This window comes from Lipotes vexillifer, unplaced genomic scaffold, assembly GCF_000442215.2.
Source record: "Lipotes vexillifer unplaced genomic scaffold, Lipotes_vexillifer_v1.1 scaffold1691, whole genome shotgun sequence".
In the NCBI taxonomy this organism is placed as follows: Eukaryota; Metazoa; Chordata; class Mammalia; order Artiodactyla; family Lipotidae; genus Lipotes; species Lipotes vexillifer.
In genome coordinates this window covers 667,162-682,535 of record NW_006789046.1, presented here as the reverse complement: position 1 = coordinate 682,535, position 15,374 = coordinate 667,162, and the positions used below count along the sequence as shown (strand labels likewise).

At 58.1% G+C, this 15,374-nt stretch overlaps 2 protein-coding genes across 2 annotated transcripts in view; one reads left to right on the top strand and one right to left on the bottom strand.

Moving 5' to 3' along the window:
* Positions 1–4,157: 4,157 nt before the first annotated feature.
* Positions 4,158–6,238, bottom strand: ARL16 (ARF like GTPase 16). Its single transcript, XM_007462385.1, has 5 exons — positions 6,161–6,238; positions 5,932–5,988; positions 5,195–5,308; positions 4,468–4,583; positions 4,158–4,329 (listed from the first exon to the last, which is right to left on the bottom strand). The coding sequence occupies exons 1-5, from the start codon at positions 6,236–6,238 to the stop codon at positions 4,158–4,160; spliced, it is 537 nt and encodes a 178-aa protein (XP_007462447.1).
* Positions 6,239–6,521: 283 nt separating this feature from the next.
* The window catches only part of HGS (hepatocyte growth factor-regulated tyrosine kinase substrate), a 12,689-nt gene continuing 3,836 nt past the window's right edge, over positions 6,522–15,374 (top strand). The window contains exons 1-13 of the mRNA XM_007462322.1: positions 6,522–6,558; positions 8,048–8,132; positions 8,451–8,526; positions 8,899–8,991; positions 10,495–10,618; positions 11,740–11,792; positions 12,211–12,279; positions 12,954–13,078; positions 14,122–14,200; positions 14,267–14,365; positions 14,454–14,549; positions 15,206–15,244; positions 15,322–15,374. Coding sequence (XP_007462384.1) covers positions 6,522–6,558; positions 8,048–8,132; positions 8,451–8,526; positions 8,899–8,991; positions 10,495–10,618; positions 11,740–11,792; positions 12,211–12,279; positions 12,954–13,078; positions 14,122–14,200; positions 14,267–14,365; positions 14,454–14,549; positions 15,206–15,244; positions 15,322–15,374 — 1,028 coding nt within the window. The remainder of the gene's footprint in view (positions 6,559–8,047; positions 8,133–8,450; positions 8,527–8,898; positions 8,992–10,494; positions 10,619–11,739; positions 11,793–12,210; positions 12,280–12,953; positions 13,079–14,121; positions 14,201–14,266; positions 14,366–14,453; positions 14,550–15,205; positions 15,245–15,321) is intronic.

Below are 15,374 nucleotides of genomic sequence, written 5' to 3'. Positions count from 1 at the left end.
CCCTGCATTGGCAGGCGGATTCCCAACCACTGCACCACAAGGGAAGTACCGAGGTAGTTCCTTAAAATAAATTTCATTCTCTCTTTCTCCCTCTCTCTATATTTATAGATACATATAGATGCTGGAGCACAGTCCCTACCCTGCAGCTGTACCATCCAAAATATTTACAGACTGGCCAAACTGCCCCAGTTAAGAACCACTGTGTATATAAAGCTTTTCTCTTCCTTGCTGCTAGTTTGTGGTTTCCTCCGTATGTGTCCTTTACATTTCTTGACAGTTTACTCCTAAATATTAAAAAGCTATCACTTTGTGAATGAAATTCACAATTCATTAAATTATCTAATTTTACTGATTTATTTTTTTTGGCCATGCCACGTGTCTTGCAGGATCTTAGTTTCCCGGGCCAGGTATTGAACCTGGGCCCTCTGCAGTGAAAGCACAGAGTCCTAACTGCTGGACCGCCAGGGAATTCCCCTAATTTTACTGATATTTTAAAACTATTTTCTTTTACTCATTTTTAACAGGTGAGCAAATGAATTATCTTAAACACATTGTTTTATACTTTATACAAAATATAAAACTTGCACGTGACAGCACTAGTGCTCCAGGCCTGCTCTGGGCCTGGGGCCAGCAGGAGGCGGTCTTTGCCTGATACCTGGGGGACTCTTGCACCCCCAAGCTAGTCTGGGAACACAGACACCAGGTGTCGGCATCAGCACTTTTTTTTTTTCTTTGCGGCATGCGGGCCTCTCACTATTGTGGCCTCTCCCGTTGCAGAGCACAGGCTCCGGACGCGCAGGCTCAGTGGCCATGGTTCACGGGCCCAGCCGCTCCGTGGCACATGGGATCTTCCTGGACCAGGGCACGAACCCGCGTCCCCTGCATCAGCAGGCAGACTCTCAACCACTGCGCCACCAGGGCAGCCCTTTTTTTTTTTTTCATCAGCACTTTTGAGACGTCAGTACTGAGTTCAGAGGGCCCTGTGGCATCCACATGGAATTTGGGGGTCCACAGTGGGCTGTGCAGGCAAGTACCATGGCTGCTGCTTTCCCTCCCGCTGGATGGAGTACTTGCCCCAGCTTCGGGGTGTGTGTGTGTGGTAACAGAGCTCCTCCCTCTTAGGGCCACTTAGCTCTGCTGCTCCTTCTTTTAGATCCCGGCACTCACTAGGCCCAGACCAAGAACAGCAGAGGAACCCAACAGCAGGGGCAGGTGTGTCCGCTCCACCAGACACACCAGTTTATAAGGTGCACTAACAGGTGGCCTGTTGGTTTGCACATCAGGCTGTCATTCAGGGTGGCCTGTTCTGCATGTCAGCTTAGGAGCCATAGGGGAGGCAGTCTCCTCCCCTAGTTGAAACACCTTTTTCTTGGTAATAAAACCCAGCAGATCCGAGCAGCACATTATTCCCAGGTGTCACTCACTCCATGGTTGGAGTCCATACTTGGAAACCCGGAGATGCAGGCTCAGTGGCTTTTCCAAGCACCAGTGGGCATTTCCATCACTGGATGGGGCCGTTCAGAACTGTCTCTCCTGAAACTTGTGGCCTTTGCTGGTAGCAGGGACCTGGAAATCCCAGGTCCGTCTCTCCCCCGACCTGTGTCTCTTCCTGAGCCGTTTTGTTTTTTTCCTGCTCTCTGGCACAATCCCCAGCACCCTCAGTGGAGGACATGGAAGGTGGAATTTACGTGCCATTTCTGGCACATCAGCAGTTTGAAGCAAGGCCTGGTGGAAACTGAAGCCCTGGCTGATCTGGAGCTCTCTACCCGCAGCTGACTAGAGTGGGGGTGGGGGACAACCTGATGGAAACACTGAGCAGGGGCCTGTGGGGACTGGAAGGCACGGAGGGAGAGGAGAGGAGGCCCTGTGGGAGGCTTGGCAAAAGGAAAGGAGGGCTGGGGCTAGCCAGAGCGTGGCCGAGTCGAGGAGCCACCAGGGCAGGTGGCAAGGCCTCAGCAGCACCCAGGCCACGTCAGCAGCTCTGGGGCCGTCCAGCCACCATGTTGCCAAGCTCTGTAGGCAATTCTGAGAACGGGGACACTGAGGATGGATGGGCCCCTCTGACAGCCAACCTTGCGGGGTGGTGTTGGGGGGCCTAGCAGGACCCCAGCATTTGGAAGCTCACCCTGTAACCTGGGCGAACGGGGAGTATGTGCAGGTGGCATGTTCTCCAGGGAGAGTGCCCAGCCCCTCACCAGATTCTCAGGTCCCAGACAGCCTCTGCTCAGAACCTCGCTTCATCCCAGAAGGGAAAAGACAGGTTCCAGGTGGCCAGCACCCCCTCCAGGGTCACAGTCACAGAGCGGTCCCCACTAGGGCTCCAAACCACCGCTGCACCCATGTTCAGGTGTTATGGGCACCGCAGAGCACCGTTCCATGGCCTCAAACTGAGCCGTCCAGCCAGTCACCACCTCCAAAAACTGGCTGCTCTGTCCTGCAGGTCTTGGGAAAACTGTTTTCAGGGCTCTTCAGGATCACCTGCCCAGCTCCAGGGTCTCTTCACAGAGGACATTTACTCCAACCGAGAGCCGCTTCTCAGAGCACCTAGGGAAACAGGAGCGGGTCGAGGACACAGGGCAACGGGAGCCCAGACCCCTCAGGCCAATCTCCTGGAGTACGGATGTAGCCCTGCCTGTCCCCTCTGGGCCTGGATGTCTGACCCTGGGGTCAGAGTGGCTGGGGCAAAGACACAACCACAGGGGTGGCCGAGGCAGGCTGGTGTGAACTGTTCCCACCCTAGAGAGACCCAGGGGTGCTGGGGCCCTGGGTCCCCATGAGACCAATGGGGGCCATGCCGGCCTTCCAAAAGCCCTCGGAGGGCCTCAACAGTGCCACCTGTACCAGCCTCATTTGGAAAATGCTAAAATGCTTTGTTAAAACACACCTGCCTCAAGCCAAAAGATGAACTAGGCATGTGACCCACGCATGGTTGACACTTCAAGGTCTGGCCACGCTCTCCTCAGTGCCCTGAGATTGGGGGACATCTGCCAGCCAGTCACTGTGGGTCCTGTGAAATCTCCACAGACCCACCATGGAGAGGGACCACTGGCACCTACGTGGTCTGCCTGAGAAGGTGGCACTGGCCCTGTACATCCAAGAGCCAATTGAGAACCTTCCCAGGGAGCGGCAGCACTGAACTGGGAGGCCTATCGCTTCAACAGGGAAAGGAAGACTTGAGACCACACTGCCCTGCAGGACATACAGAGCTTTCTCGGAGCGCCATTTAAAACCTCTGTAGAACAGAGCTCCCCTCATCCCCGCAGAGTGACCAACTGGAAACCGCGAGGAGGCTGAGGGCCTGGGCCGATGGCCCAATGAGCTAGACCACCAGCTGAGACAGAGGAAGCTGTTGTAGGAAACTCACAACCACATGCAGAAGCAGAGGGTTTCTTACCAGACTGCAGTAGGTTTAATAGTGGCCCCAAAAGATACATCCAAGTTGTAACCCCCGGGACATGCAAAGGTGACCTTTGGAAGGATCTTTGCACATGTAACTGTGGATCTTGAGATGAAATCACCTTGGATTTAGGGTGGGCCCTACATCCTCCTTATAAAAAAAGGAGAGAAGACCACGTGAAGACAGAGGCAGAGATTCAAGTCCTGTGAGCCACAAGCCAACGACACCAAGCGGCACGAGCAGCCACTAGAAGCAGGGATTGGATTCTCCCTCAGAGCCTCCACACTTCTGGCTTCCAGCACCGTGAACATAAGTTTATGCTGCTGCAAGCCACCATTTGTGGCGATTTGTTACAGAGGCCCTAGGACACAAATGCACCAAGCAATAGGTGTTTTCCCACAAGCTTCCTTATACTGTCAAGGTATCAGAAACTCAACAGGTTGGAGCTTGTGTCAGAATTGAGAGAGCAGCTCTCCTGGTGGGCAGGGGAACAAATCCCCTAGAACCATCCCAGGACGGTGTAGGACACAAGCCACCTGAAAGGCCTGTCCTCCTCTCCCAGCTCTGGAGCCAGAGGGCAGATGTCAGGAATTCTAAAACCTGGGTGCCTCAGTTTACCCATCACTGCAACTCAGCACAGAACCCCATCTTCTAGGGCTTATCCTGCCCTTATAAAAGCAGCAGATGGCCAGAAGCCAAGCAGTGCTTGCTTCTGCCTTCTTGCCACAGAGCGGGCCAGCCACGCTTCTCGGCCCTGCAGTCAACCATTCGTTCTGTGGGTGTCCTCGAGCCAGCGCAGCACTTCTGACAAGCCGGTGCCTTTCCAGGCACTGATTTCTACCGTGGTGATGTTCTGCTTGGCACAAGCAATGAGGTCCGGGAGCCTGATTAACGACTTTATCTCTTCTATGGTCATGTAACAGGGCAGGTCACTGGAGTGAAAGCAATACCTGTCAGACTGGGCTGCCATCGCTGCACCCCCTCCCTAACGAGCCACCCTCCTGGCTACACTCCACAGGAGCTCCGCCCTGGGGCACCCCTGCGTTTCCTCTCAGCTCACAGACACGCACATTTTATTGAAGAGAATCAGAACCGATGCTTCTGCAAGTTGTTCTGCCGAAAGGAGAGCCAGGAGCTGCACACAGGATGCAGAGAGCTGGGTAGGGTTAGAGGTGTCCACCATGAACTGGAAAGAAGTAAATGGAAATTAGGACCCCCCTGCAATGGAACACCATCCCTGCCAGACTTCCTCTCCTCGCATCACGGGCCTGGCTCAGGAAGAGCAAGAAAGGCTTCCAGAAAGGGAGGAGCAGAGGGGAGTGAGCTGTGCAAGAAGGACTGGTGTTATTTATTTGTTTCCACCTACATGGAAGTCTCTACTTGTGTGGCCATTACTTTTCCAAGGAAGGGTCCTAGAATTTGGGGCACAGGCCTTGCCAGGATGGGACGAACCAGGATATATAGAATTCAAACATAAAATGTAAAAACACACCCAGGGCAATAAGGCAGTGAGTGGATGGCACAATTACCTGCAGAAAAGGCACACTGCCCTCAGCAAGCCTTCTGTGAGTTTTCACATTAGCCTAGGCTCAGGAGCCCTAGGGATCAGGCTGGGGTCCCAGAAGGAAGCAACTCTAGTCTGGACCCTGTTTCCCTGGCTCGCACAGTTGCCCAGGAAACCGATCTCTATCCCACACAAAGTGAAACTGGGGACTAGACAACGCTGGAATAGGGACATACTTCCCCAAAGGAAGTTCAAAAGACTACGACCTACCAGGAGAGAATAACAGGACCTACCAGGAGAGAATGACAGTTTCCATAGTAACTGGACCAGATGGGGCCCATGCACCCCCCCAGCTCCCGGATGGTGATCCTTCTCTGAGCCACGATGTCCGTTAGGTTGGTACCCACCTGTGGAAAAAACCAGGATGCACAGAGACCACCACAAGCGCTTTCCCACACGGAACTCCTGGATAGCAACATGCCCAGCCCTTTACACTGCAACCTAACCCCTAGCATAGGTCTTCTCAAGTGTTTAGGCCCTAAGGCGGAACCCGTAAGGGAGGAGGCCTGAAGATGCTCCCAGGCATCCAGAACCCTCAAGGCTGGCTGTGGCCAGGGCACCAATGCCCACCAGCGGGATTCGCCCTGTGCGGCGAGCAGCAAATGCAGTCTGACCAGTAGTGAGGGGCGGGAGGCTCCGGATCCCCTGGGACTCTGTCCAGCAGAGCCAGGCTCCCCGCGGCGACACCACCTCAAGTCTGTACTGAACACACTGACCCGCCAGACCCCAGCTTCCATTTAAAGGAACCTAGGGACTTCCCTGGGGGCACAGTGGTGAAGACTCCGGGCTCCCGATGCAGGAGGCCTGGGTTCGATCCCTGGTCAGGGAACTAGATCCCACATGCATGCCGCAACTAAGGAGCCCGCCTGCCACAACCAAATATATAAATAAATAAATATCACAAAAAAAGGAACCCAAAGCGCTCTTCTAACCGCACTTCTCCTAAACCTGCAAGAGGCCGGACGCCTACCGTGGGCCGCGTGGGGGGAAGATCGCCCAGGTCGCCCTTCCCATCCCGGGAGCTCAGCTGTGCGAGGTAGTCAAGGTCTCCGAGCGGGGCCGAGGAGGGAGCGCTGGCCGGACACCGCCCCGGGCGCCCCACCCCCCGCCCGGGCGCCCCCCACCCCGCTCGCCACCAGCGCCCCCCGAACCCCCAGGCCCCGGACCCAGACCTGCACCCCAGGCCCCATCCCCCCCACCCGGCGCGGAAGGATAGTCTGCAAGCGTTTCACCAACAGCGTCTTCCCCACACCCGTGGCCCCGAGCAGAAGACACATCCCGCTCCCCGCTCCACTCTACCCCCGCGGCTCGGCGTCCTGGCGACGCCAGGCCTCGCCCCCGGGCTGCTCATTGGTTCTCAGCGCTTACCGTCTCAGTGGGCGCGGTCCAATCTGCGCCCAGCGTCTGGGGCGAGCGGAAAGGCCCGCCTCCCCGCGGCTCGCGAGCAGGCCAGCGACGTGCGCGTGCGCGCACCCGAGGCGGCAGGCGGAAGCGGAAGTCGGGGGCGCGCCGGCTCGCAGCGGGGAGAGCTGCGGCGTTAGGTCGGGTTCCTGGGTCGCCATGGGGCGCGGCAGCGGCACCTTCGAGCGTCTCCTAGGTAACGCGGCCCCCGCCCCCGGAGCGAAAGCCCCTGGGCCCCAGCGCTCCGGGGCGACCGCCGCGCCACCCGGGCCCTGGGCGGGCGCGCAGGCGACGCAGGGCCGGCGGTACGGGGCGCGGCCCCGGCGCCGGCCGAGTAAATGAGGGTCCGCGTAGGACACGGGCCAGGGGCCTTGGGGAAACGACCACCAGCGTCTGGCCGAACAGGCCTCACGTCCTGAGTCACGAAAACGGGTGACTCAGTGAAATAGTAAAATCTCAGTAGACTCTCCCCACTAAAACCTAGGTTGCGTGGGATTTGGGAGTTCTGACCCATACATGGGCCCCAGAGGGTGGAGCCAGCAATGTCCTCTGTAGGTCCTGCCAAGCTCTTTGGAGCGCTGCTTCCCCAGAGACCCAGACCTGCGCCCTGTGTCCCCACTGGGCTCCCGGAAGCGCCCAGGGCTAGGAAGGTGTTTTCTCTGTTTTCTGGGGTGGATAGTTGATCCTTCTGAGCCTCCTGGAGGTCACAGATTTTAGGAAGGAAAATCGATTTTTATGGGCGAGCCCCCACCACTCCATGTAACCGTGTGTGCTCTGTGTTTGGGATCGGTGCTCTGGGTACTGGAATGGTCACCCCGAGCCTGCCCTCCTTGTTCCTTGAATATGGTTTCAGAGGGACCTCAGATGAGGCGCCTTCCTTGCTCATTGAACATACAGGCCGAGGAGCTCAGCTTATGAGGTTGTTCAGCCCTTCAGTGGTTAGTCCAGAAGTTACTCCCAGATCCATGTTGACCATTTGTACAACTCCAGGGAAGATGGTACTGGCTGGGCTGGAGAGCAACCCCTGAGCAGCACATCTGTCTGTCTGAGGCCACAGCGACATAGACTAGAGGTGGTAGTTGGAGAATCCTTCCTTGGCGGGTCGATCCTGTCTGCACCCCACAAAACACTTGAAACAGAGGACTGGGGTCTCTGCTGCATGTCTCTCCAGCCATGCCTCAGCTGAGAGCTAATCAAATAGGTTAAGCTTCTGAAAAACCAGGGACTCTGAGGGATGAGGCAGCGGAGTTCTCTTTGTTGAGAAACAGCTGAGCATAGTGTTGAATTCTGGCTTTGCCCCAGCAAGCTGTGTGACTTCAGGCAGTGACCTCACCTCTCTGTTTCAGTTTCTGTGTCTTCAGAGAAGGTGGAAATCTCACCTAACTCTTAAGGTCGTGTGAGAATTGAGTGAGTTCACGTAAAATGTTTGGAACAGCATTTGGCATGTAAAAAGCTCACAACAGTGTTCTCCATTGTTATTTTTCAAGCTGTTTGTCTGTCTTTCAGGAAGGACAGTGCTTTCATGGTTATTGTCAGGTGTCAGGAGCATTTTCAGTAGTTTTCTGTTTGGTCCAAATGTCTAAAATGGGAAGGGGGCAGTCCCTCCTCCCTGTTGCTGAGCTGGGGGGCCACCTGGGGAATCACAGAGCAGGATGAGCCCCTGTAATGGTGAGTTTCTGTCTTAGACAAAGCGACCAGCCAACTTCTTCTGGAGACCGACTGGGAGTCCATCCTCCAGATCTGTGACCTGATCCGCCAGGGGGACACACAGTAAGTGCTCCCTCAAAAGCAATGGGGTGGCTACCCTGTGGACTAGGGTTGCTTGGTGTCCGCTCATCTTCCAAGATCCTGCCTGGATGGAAGCCAACCATGTTAGGCCCTGGTGGAGGACTGTGTGGTCTGTGTGCTGGGGTTTTTGAGATCTTGGGACGATTAAAGGACTTTCTCTGTACAGCTTGGGAGGGCACAGTTACCTGGACATTTGCCTGGGGGGTGTCTCAGGGACCAGATGGTGGGTGGGCTTTTCTCAGTCTTAGAGGCTGTTTTCTTTTCTCTTTTTCTGCTTTTATCAATGCCTTTTTCTGTCAGAGCAAAATATGCAGTGAGCTCCATCAAGAAGAAAGTCAATGACAAGAATCCCCACGTGGCCTTGTATGCCCTAGAGGTAATCAGACCCTGTACTCCAGATGGCACTGGTGGGGATAGCAGGGATGGGCACACCGCCAGAAGTGGAGGCACTGGGGCCGTGGGGCAGGGCTGGGAGCAATGCCTCAGCTGTTCCACCTGAGGCTGACACGTGTGGGCCCTGAGGTTGACTCCAGTGTCTGTCCCTGGTGATAAAACACAGAGTTAGAAGAAGCAGGTGTAACCCTGGCTGGTTCCTGCCTCAGAGGCTGTAACGCGGGCTTTCTTGTCCGGCTGGGTGGCCTGAGGGCCCTGTTGAGGCCCGCCTTCTTGTGGGGAGGTGGGCCCATCCAGGATGGGGAGTTCCTGCCCTGACCAGAGACTTAAGTCTACCCCACCTTGGGGTCTGCAGGTCATGGAGTCCGTGGTGAAGAACTGTGGCCAGACGGTTCATGATGAGGTGGCGAACAAGCAGACCATGGAGGAGCTGAAGGAGCTGCTGAAGGTGGGCACTCTGTGGGGAGCAGGGAGGCCCAGATTGGGGTGCACCACCCCACGGGCTTCTTGGGGCTTTGCTGGTGGGAACAGTGCCAGGTGCTGGAGGGCTGGAAGGCGAGTGTTCGTGGTCCCTGCCTGGTGAGGTCAGGCCTTCCCAGAAGTCAGCGAGGCTGTGTCTGGGGGTGTGGAGGAGACCCTACTCCTCCTGCAAAGTTGGGAAGGCTTCCTGGGGGGCAGGAGCTGAGTCTTGAAGGGCAGGGGATGCTCACTGAGCAGTGGAGAAGGTGGGGAGGGAGCTGTGTGCCATGGGCAGAGGATGTAAGTGGAGGCCTGGGGTCCCCAAAGGCTTGGGTAGAATTCTGAGCAGGGAGGCACATGAGTGCTTGTGGAGGGAGAGTTGGAGAACAGCAACAGCAGAGCAGGGACGCCAGGGCAGTGGGTTTTACGCGCCCCCCCCACCCCCCCTGTGGGTGAGGGGCATCCCAGGGAGCTGAGGGTGTGGGTGCCCTGGGTCGCAACCAGGGAGTGAAGCCCCAGCACCAACTCCGCCGCCACTGTGGCCTGGGCCCTTTGGGCGCCTGTGGGCCTCACAGCCAGGAGCCCGTCTGGGGCTGAGCTGACGGCGGGGCTTCTCCAAAGCCCTGACTGGTGACTTGGCCAGCCCCTGCTGTGGCCTGGGTGACAGCAGAGGAGTTAGAACCCGCCCTCCTTGTCCTGGCATGATCATGTCCTGTTCACACTATACATGGTCTGAGTCCTCACAGGGGCAGGGCTACCTGGAAAGGGGTCCACTGACTGGACCCCGATTACAGGGAAGAGTGGGAACCCTGGCACGTGAGCTGTGCTTGGTGTCTTGAAGCAGCTTTCTTGACCCACCATCCTGAGCATTGTGTGTGGATAGGATCCTGAGAGAGCTCTAGAAATGTGATTGTCTGTGCCTTAGCTTGTTCGTGGTGGTGGCTCTGTATGTGGGGAACTTTCTGGAGCCACTCCCCCGCCTGCCCCCGCTGCCTATGACTGGAAGGAGGGGGCCAGCCGACCGTGCATCTGCTTCCTCAGCCCAGGCCTGATTCGCTCTGCCTGTTAGAGGCTGGCCTTAGCCAGCAACAGAGTGGGTTACAGGCTGAGGAGCTCGCTAGGCGGTCAGTGTCCTGTAGGGCACGGCGATGGGGTGGGGAGAGGCAGGTAGTTACGGGGCAGTAGGGATTTGAGAGCCTCCACCTGAGGGATGTGCAGCTTCGCCTAGGCGGTTAAAGATAAGTCCAGGTCCTGAGTGGGCAGACAGGTGCAATGGATTTGTCCTTGGGGACAGGGCTTCCTAAAGTAGGCCTGGGTCTGGGGAGTGGGTCACTACATGGCCCTGGTGCCCCACTTGGGGGACCCGCCCCACCTCTGCCAGCCCCAATTGCTCGGAGTGTTGGGGTCTTGCCAGCTGCTTTTTCGTGCTGAGATGTCCCTTTGGCACCTGCCTCTCCCAAGGTTCTTATCTTCTTTCCTCCCTTCTCCACAGAGGCAGGTGGAAGTAAACGTCCGAAATAAGATCCTGTACCTGATTCAGGCCTGGGCGCATGCATTCCGGAACGAGCCCAAATACAAGGTCGTTCAGGACACGTACCAGATCATGAAGGTGGAAGGTGAGTCAGGGTAGTGGGGGGCAGCAGGGTCCAGCGCCAGGCCTGGGACATGCCACCGGGAGTTGAGGGGCTGCCCTGCACAAGGCGGGCCCAAGGGTGGCTGTGCCAGCCCCATGCGCAGTGGGGGTAGCACTGTGCTCTGGGCACGGCGGAAACTCCTACTAGAGAGTTGTAAGTGGGGGTGTGGCAGCTGAGGTGTGCTTCTTAAGGCCCACTGTGCGTTCCTCCCAGCTGTTGCGGTGCCAGCGGAGAGGTGGTGGACTTTGGCAAGGAGGGCGGTGGATTCAGGCCTTGTTTGGAGGATTTGCTGGTGCTCTCGCCAGGCATGGAATGAGAGGGCTGGGCTGGGGCCTCTCCCACCTGTGCTGCGGCGGGGGGAGGGCAGGTCCTCTGGCCCTGAAGATGAGGCATGGAGTGGGAGTGGGGGCAGCGCCTGCTGGCCGCGGGCTGGGCAGGACCGTGCAGACACTATGTGATGAGGTCGGTGAGCTGGCCTCAAGCTCCCAATCCCTGGACCTTATACACGAGAGAGAATGCGCAAAGCTTTACGGGGGGGGGGGGAATTCCCTGCCAATTCAGTGGTTAAGATTCCAGTTAAGATTCCACTGCTGGAGGCCTGGGTGGACCCCTGGTTGGGGAACTAAGATCCCCATAAGCCACACGGCATGGCCAAAAACAAAAACAAAGCTTTTATGGGATTTCCAAGGGGTCCATGTCTCAAAAAACAGCTTAGGAACTCCAACTTTTAAGAGCTCTGGGAAGCACGCTTGGCTGGGGTGCGGGACCAGGAGCCAGATGGACTGGGGAATGTCTGTGAGGCCTTGAGGTGGGAGCAACGCCTGGCTCTGTGTGTGGTCCCCAGGACAGAGCGGCCTGTGGGGAGCCACCCCAGCTGGGGGGCAGGCCGGCTGAGCTGTGCCCCAAGGCGCCCTTGCCCAGTGTGGGGTCACCGTGCCTGCTGCCCCGGGGCTCTGGGCCTCTTCTGTCTGTTTGGGGAGGCAGATTCCAAGAGCTGGGATGCGGCTCTGGAGGCCTCAGGGCAGATGGGTTCGGGCAGGTGAGGCTATGGGCCTCGCCCACTAGGGCAGCACTTCGCGGTAACAGCGGCCTCCTTTCTCCAGGACACGTCTTCCCAGAGTTCAAGGAGAGCGATGCCATGTTTGCGGCGGAGAGAGTGAGTTCACGGGTTGCTGGAGGTCTAGGAGTTAGGCTGCTTTGAGAAGGCAGAAGGGAAGCCCTGGGATCTGGGCTTGTTGGCAGCAGGTGAGCTGCTGATCTGTCTCAAAAACGAGAAAGCTTGACTTTTTTCGGGAGAATATGCAGCTGTGTCTGCAGGTTGAGATAGGAACCCAGTTCAAGGTGCCTTAGGGCTGTGGTTCCCACAGCCGTGAAGACAAATACTTACATGTCCCCAAAGCTGTGGGAAGTCTTGCTGTAAGGTCTTTAGAAAGAAAGGAAGACTGTTTTGGAGGGGGATCCTTCCTCGAGTCATGTCTGCAGTGAGTTGGCTCCAGTCCCTTGCACACACCTGTGGGAAGCGGGGATTGGCAGGGAGGGCAGGGACTATGTGACACGACTCTGCCTGTCCCCAGGCCCCCGACTGGGTGGATGCTGAGGAGTGCCACCGGTGCCGGGTGCAGTTCGGGGTCATGACCCGCAAGGTGAGTGCACCCGCCTTGGGGAGGGACCTGGCTCCACGCCTGGCTGGGGCAGACCCCAGGCTACCTGCTGTCATCACAAGGCCACCGCACCCACGCACGGGCCTTTCTGTCTTGGCTGGGACCTGGCAGTGTAGGGAGTGTGGTCACCTAGGGTTGGTGTCTGATGGTCAGTGCTGTCAGGTGGAGTTCGGGCAAGGCTGCACCCCTCTGGGAACGGGAGTATACCCCACGCCCGGAGCTGGGGATTTGGGTCTGCGTTGCCTCGGCCAATAGCGCCTTGGCCGAGTCTCCTCAGCTGACTTGGCCTGTGCAGCTTGGACCCTCCCTCTTCCCACTGAAGCCCAGGCTGGCCGTGGCAAAGGCTGGGCCCTGGGGCATCTGAGCAGACTCACCGGACTCACCGTCCAGCAAAACTCGTTTGTCAGGACAACTCATGCATGTTTTTTGTGAATTTTTCTTCATAATTTGACTTCTTTTCCTCAAAGTGGAGGCTACAGTTGAGAGCTTGCAAGTGCACCCTGTTCCCCCAGGGCCTTTGTGGCCTCCTGGGCTTGCCTTCTGCCCACCCTGGCCTGGGAGACCTGGTCTGGCGCGTCCTGCAGTGGGCGGTGCTGGGCGGGGGGTGGGCGTGAGGGGTGGCCGGCCAGGCTGCCCTGACCTGTCCTGTGTCGCAGCACCACTGCCGGGCATGTGGCCAGATCTTCTGCGGCAAATGCTCCTCCAAGTATTCCACCATCCCCAAGTTTGGCATCGAGAAGGAGGTGCGTGTGTGCGAGCCCTGCTATGAGCAGCTCAACAAGTAAGTCCCCTTGGACACTGAGCGGAGCCAGCTTCTACCTTGGTAATCGGGGGCAGGCAGCGGGGGCGGGGGGAGCGGCAGACTTGGACAGAGCCCAGCAGGGACCCCGGCTCTGAGACCTGCTAGCTAATTGCTTAGGTTTGTTTTTGTAACGTCTTAGTTTGGGAGTGACACTTAGAGAAGAGATGCAGGAACAGTCTGGAGACCACACACACACCCTACCCCTCCCACAGCCTGGGTCCCTCGGCCCCATTGACTCCATCACACCTGCCCTCCCTGCATCTGCCTGCGTGTCCAGACGCATACACGTTGTGTCCTGAACCAGTTGAGAGTGAGCTGCAGGCACCCTGTCCTCCTCGCCTCGATCTCCTATGTGCGCTTCCCTGGAGGAACTTTGCCCATGTGACTGCTGCCGGCTGTCGAGTTGGGGCATTTAGCATCAGCATGGTTCTGACACCTACTCCCCAGTCCCTGTCCAGGGTTCCCGTGTCCCAGTAACATCCTGTGGCGGTTTTGTCCTGTCAGGACCCAGCCACCACATCAGCTTCCTAACCCAGCATGTTTTATCTGCTTCATTTTTTGTGACGAGGACGTCGCTGAGGGGCCTAGGCTGTTGTGGCACATCTCTAGGTTTGGGTCCAAGGTTTCCTTGTGGTTAGAGACAGGTTCTGTGCGCCTGGCCTGGGAGCCTGTGCTGTCCATCTGTCCCAGCATCAGTGACGGAATCTGATCCCTTGGTGACGTGGTGTCTGCAGGCTGCTCCACCGAGAGGTCCTTTTCTGTGGAAAGCCGGAGCCAGGCGGGTGTTTGAGCCCCATTTGCAGGAGGGGGAGCTGTAGCTTAGGCCAGTGACTTACCCAGGGCTCCACAGCCCAGAGGTGACAGCTGGTTTGAGGGTCCAGCTTTTCTCTGGAACGTGGTCTGTGGAACCCCCGTCTTCCTTCTGTGGGGACGTCGGAGGGAAGCCCCAGGCTGTGTCCTGAGAACTTGTGGGGGGCCGGGGGTATAGTGCCCGATGACGTACAGCGTCCTGTCTCCTCCAGGAAAGCGGAGGGAAAGGCTGCCTCGACGACGGAGCTGCCCCCGGAGTACCTGACCAGCCCCCTGTCGCAGCAGTCCCAGGTACTGCCCGGTCCTGCGGGGGCGCCTCAGCCCTGGGCCCAACTTACCCTGCCCTGCCATCCTCAGCTGCCCCCCAAGAGGGATGAGACGGCCCTGCAAGAGGAAGAGGAGCTGCAGCTGGCCCTGGCCCTGTCGCAGTCCGAGGCCGAGGAGAAGGAGAGGATGGTGAGCCGGGGGTGGCCTCTCTGAGTCTGGGGGTGCCGGGGGAGTCCGGGGGCACCCTCGCGACACCCTTCTCCTGGTTCTCCTGCAGAGACAGAAGTCGGCCTATGCCGCGTACCCCAAGGCGGAGCCCACACCTGTGGCCTCGTCAGCGCCCCCCGCCAGCAGCCTGTACTCTTCGCCCGTGGTGAGCCCGCCCCCCAGCTCAGCCCCACTGCCTTGGACCCCCTTCCCATGGTGGGGTGGGGAGGCGGGGGGTGTTCCCCAACCTGGAGGCACGTGTCTCAGGGGCAGGGGCAGGGTGTGGCCTGGCGCCCACGGGTCTCAGCTCCCTGGTCGGGACCCCTGTGGGATAGAGGGCACTGTAAAGGCTGGCAGTCTGTCGAGACCCTGGTCTCTTCCGCACCCCCAGGAGCAGGAGGAGGTGAGAACCTCTGGGGTCAAAGGTGCTCTGCGTTTTTCTGGCCTTCAGTGGGGCCATCACAGGTCTGCTTTTTGGGGATGGACCCAGCCTCTCTTTGGCCTTAGTTCTCTTTGTAAAAAGGGGGTGGGTGGTAGGTGGGAAAAATGGTTTAGAAAGTCACTTGCAAACTCTGCAGGGCTCTGTGGGTGGGGCTGAGAGCAGCCCTGCCACCTGCCCACCTGTACCTGTGGTTCGTGGGAGGGCTGGTGGGGCACCACGCTGCATCCTGTCTACGGTTTTGGAGCCCCTTGGGGCTCGGACAGGCTTTGGCCAGCCTCTAGGATCCACTGTCATGGCTGCGTCATCCAGGCCTCCTGAGCAATGGCCAGGGTTGCTGCTGCTCCGGCCTATGACGCCTCACCCCCTCCACATCTCCCCAGAACTCGTCGGCGCCTCTGGCTGAAGACATCGACCCCGAGGTGAGGACACCCTGTGTGTGGCGCTTTCCCCTTGCTGCCTCCTGGCCCTTGGGAGTGACCCCCTCTTGCCTGTGCAGCTCGCCCGGTACCTCAACCGGAACTACTGGGAGAAGAAGCAGGAGGAGGCTCG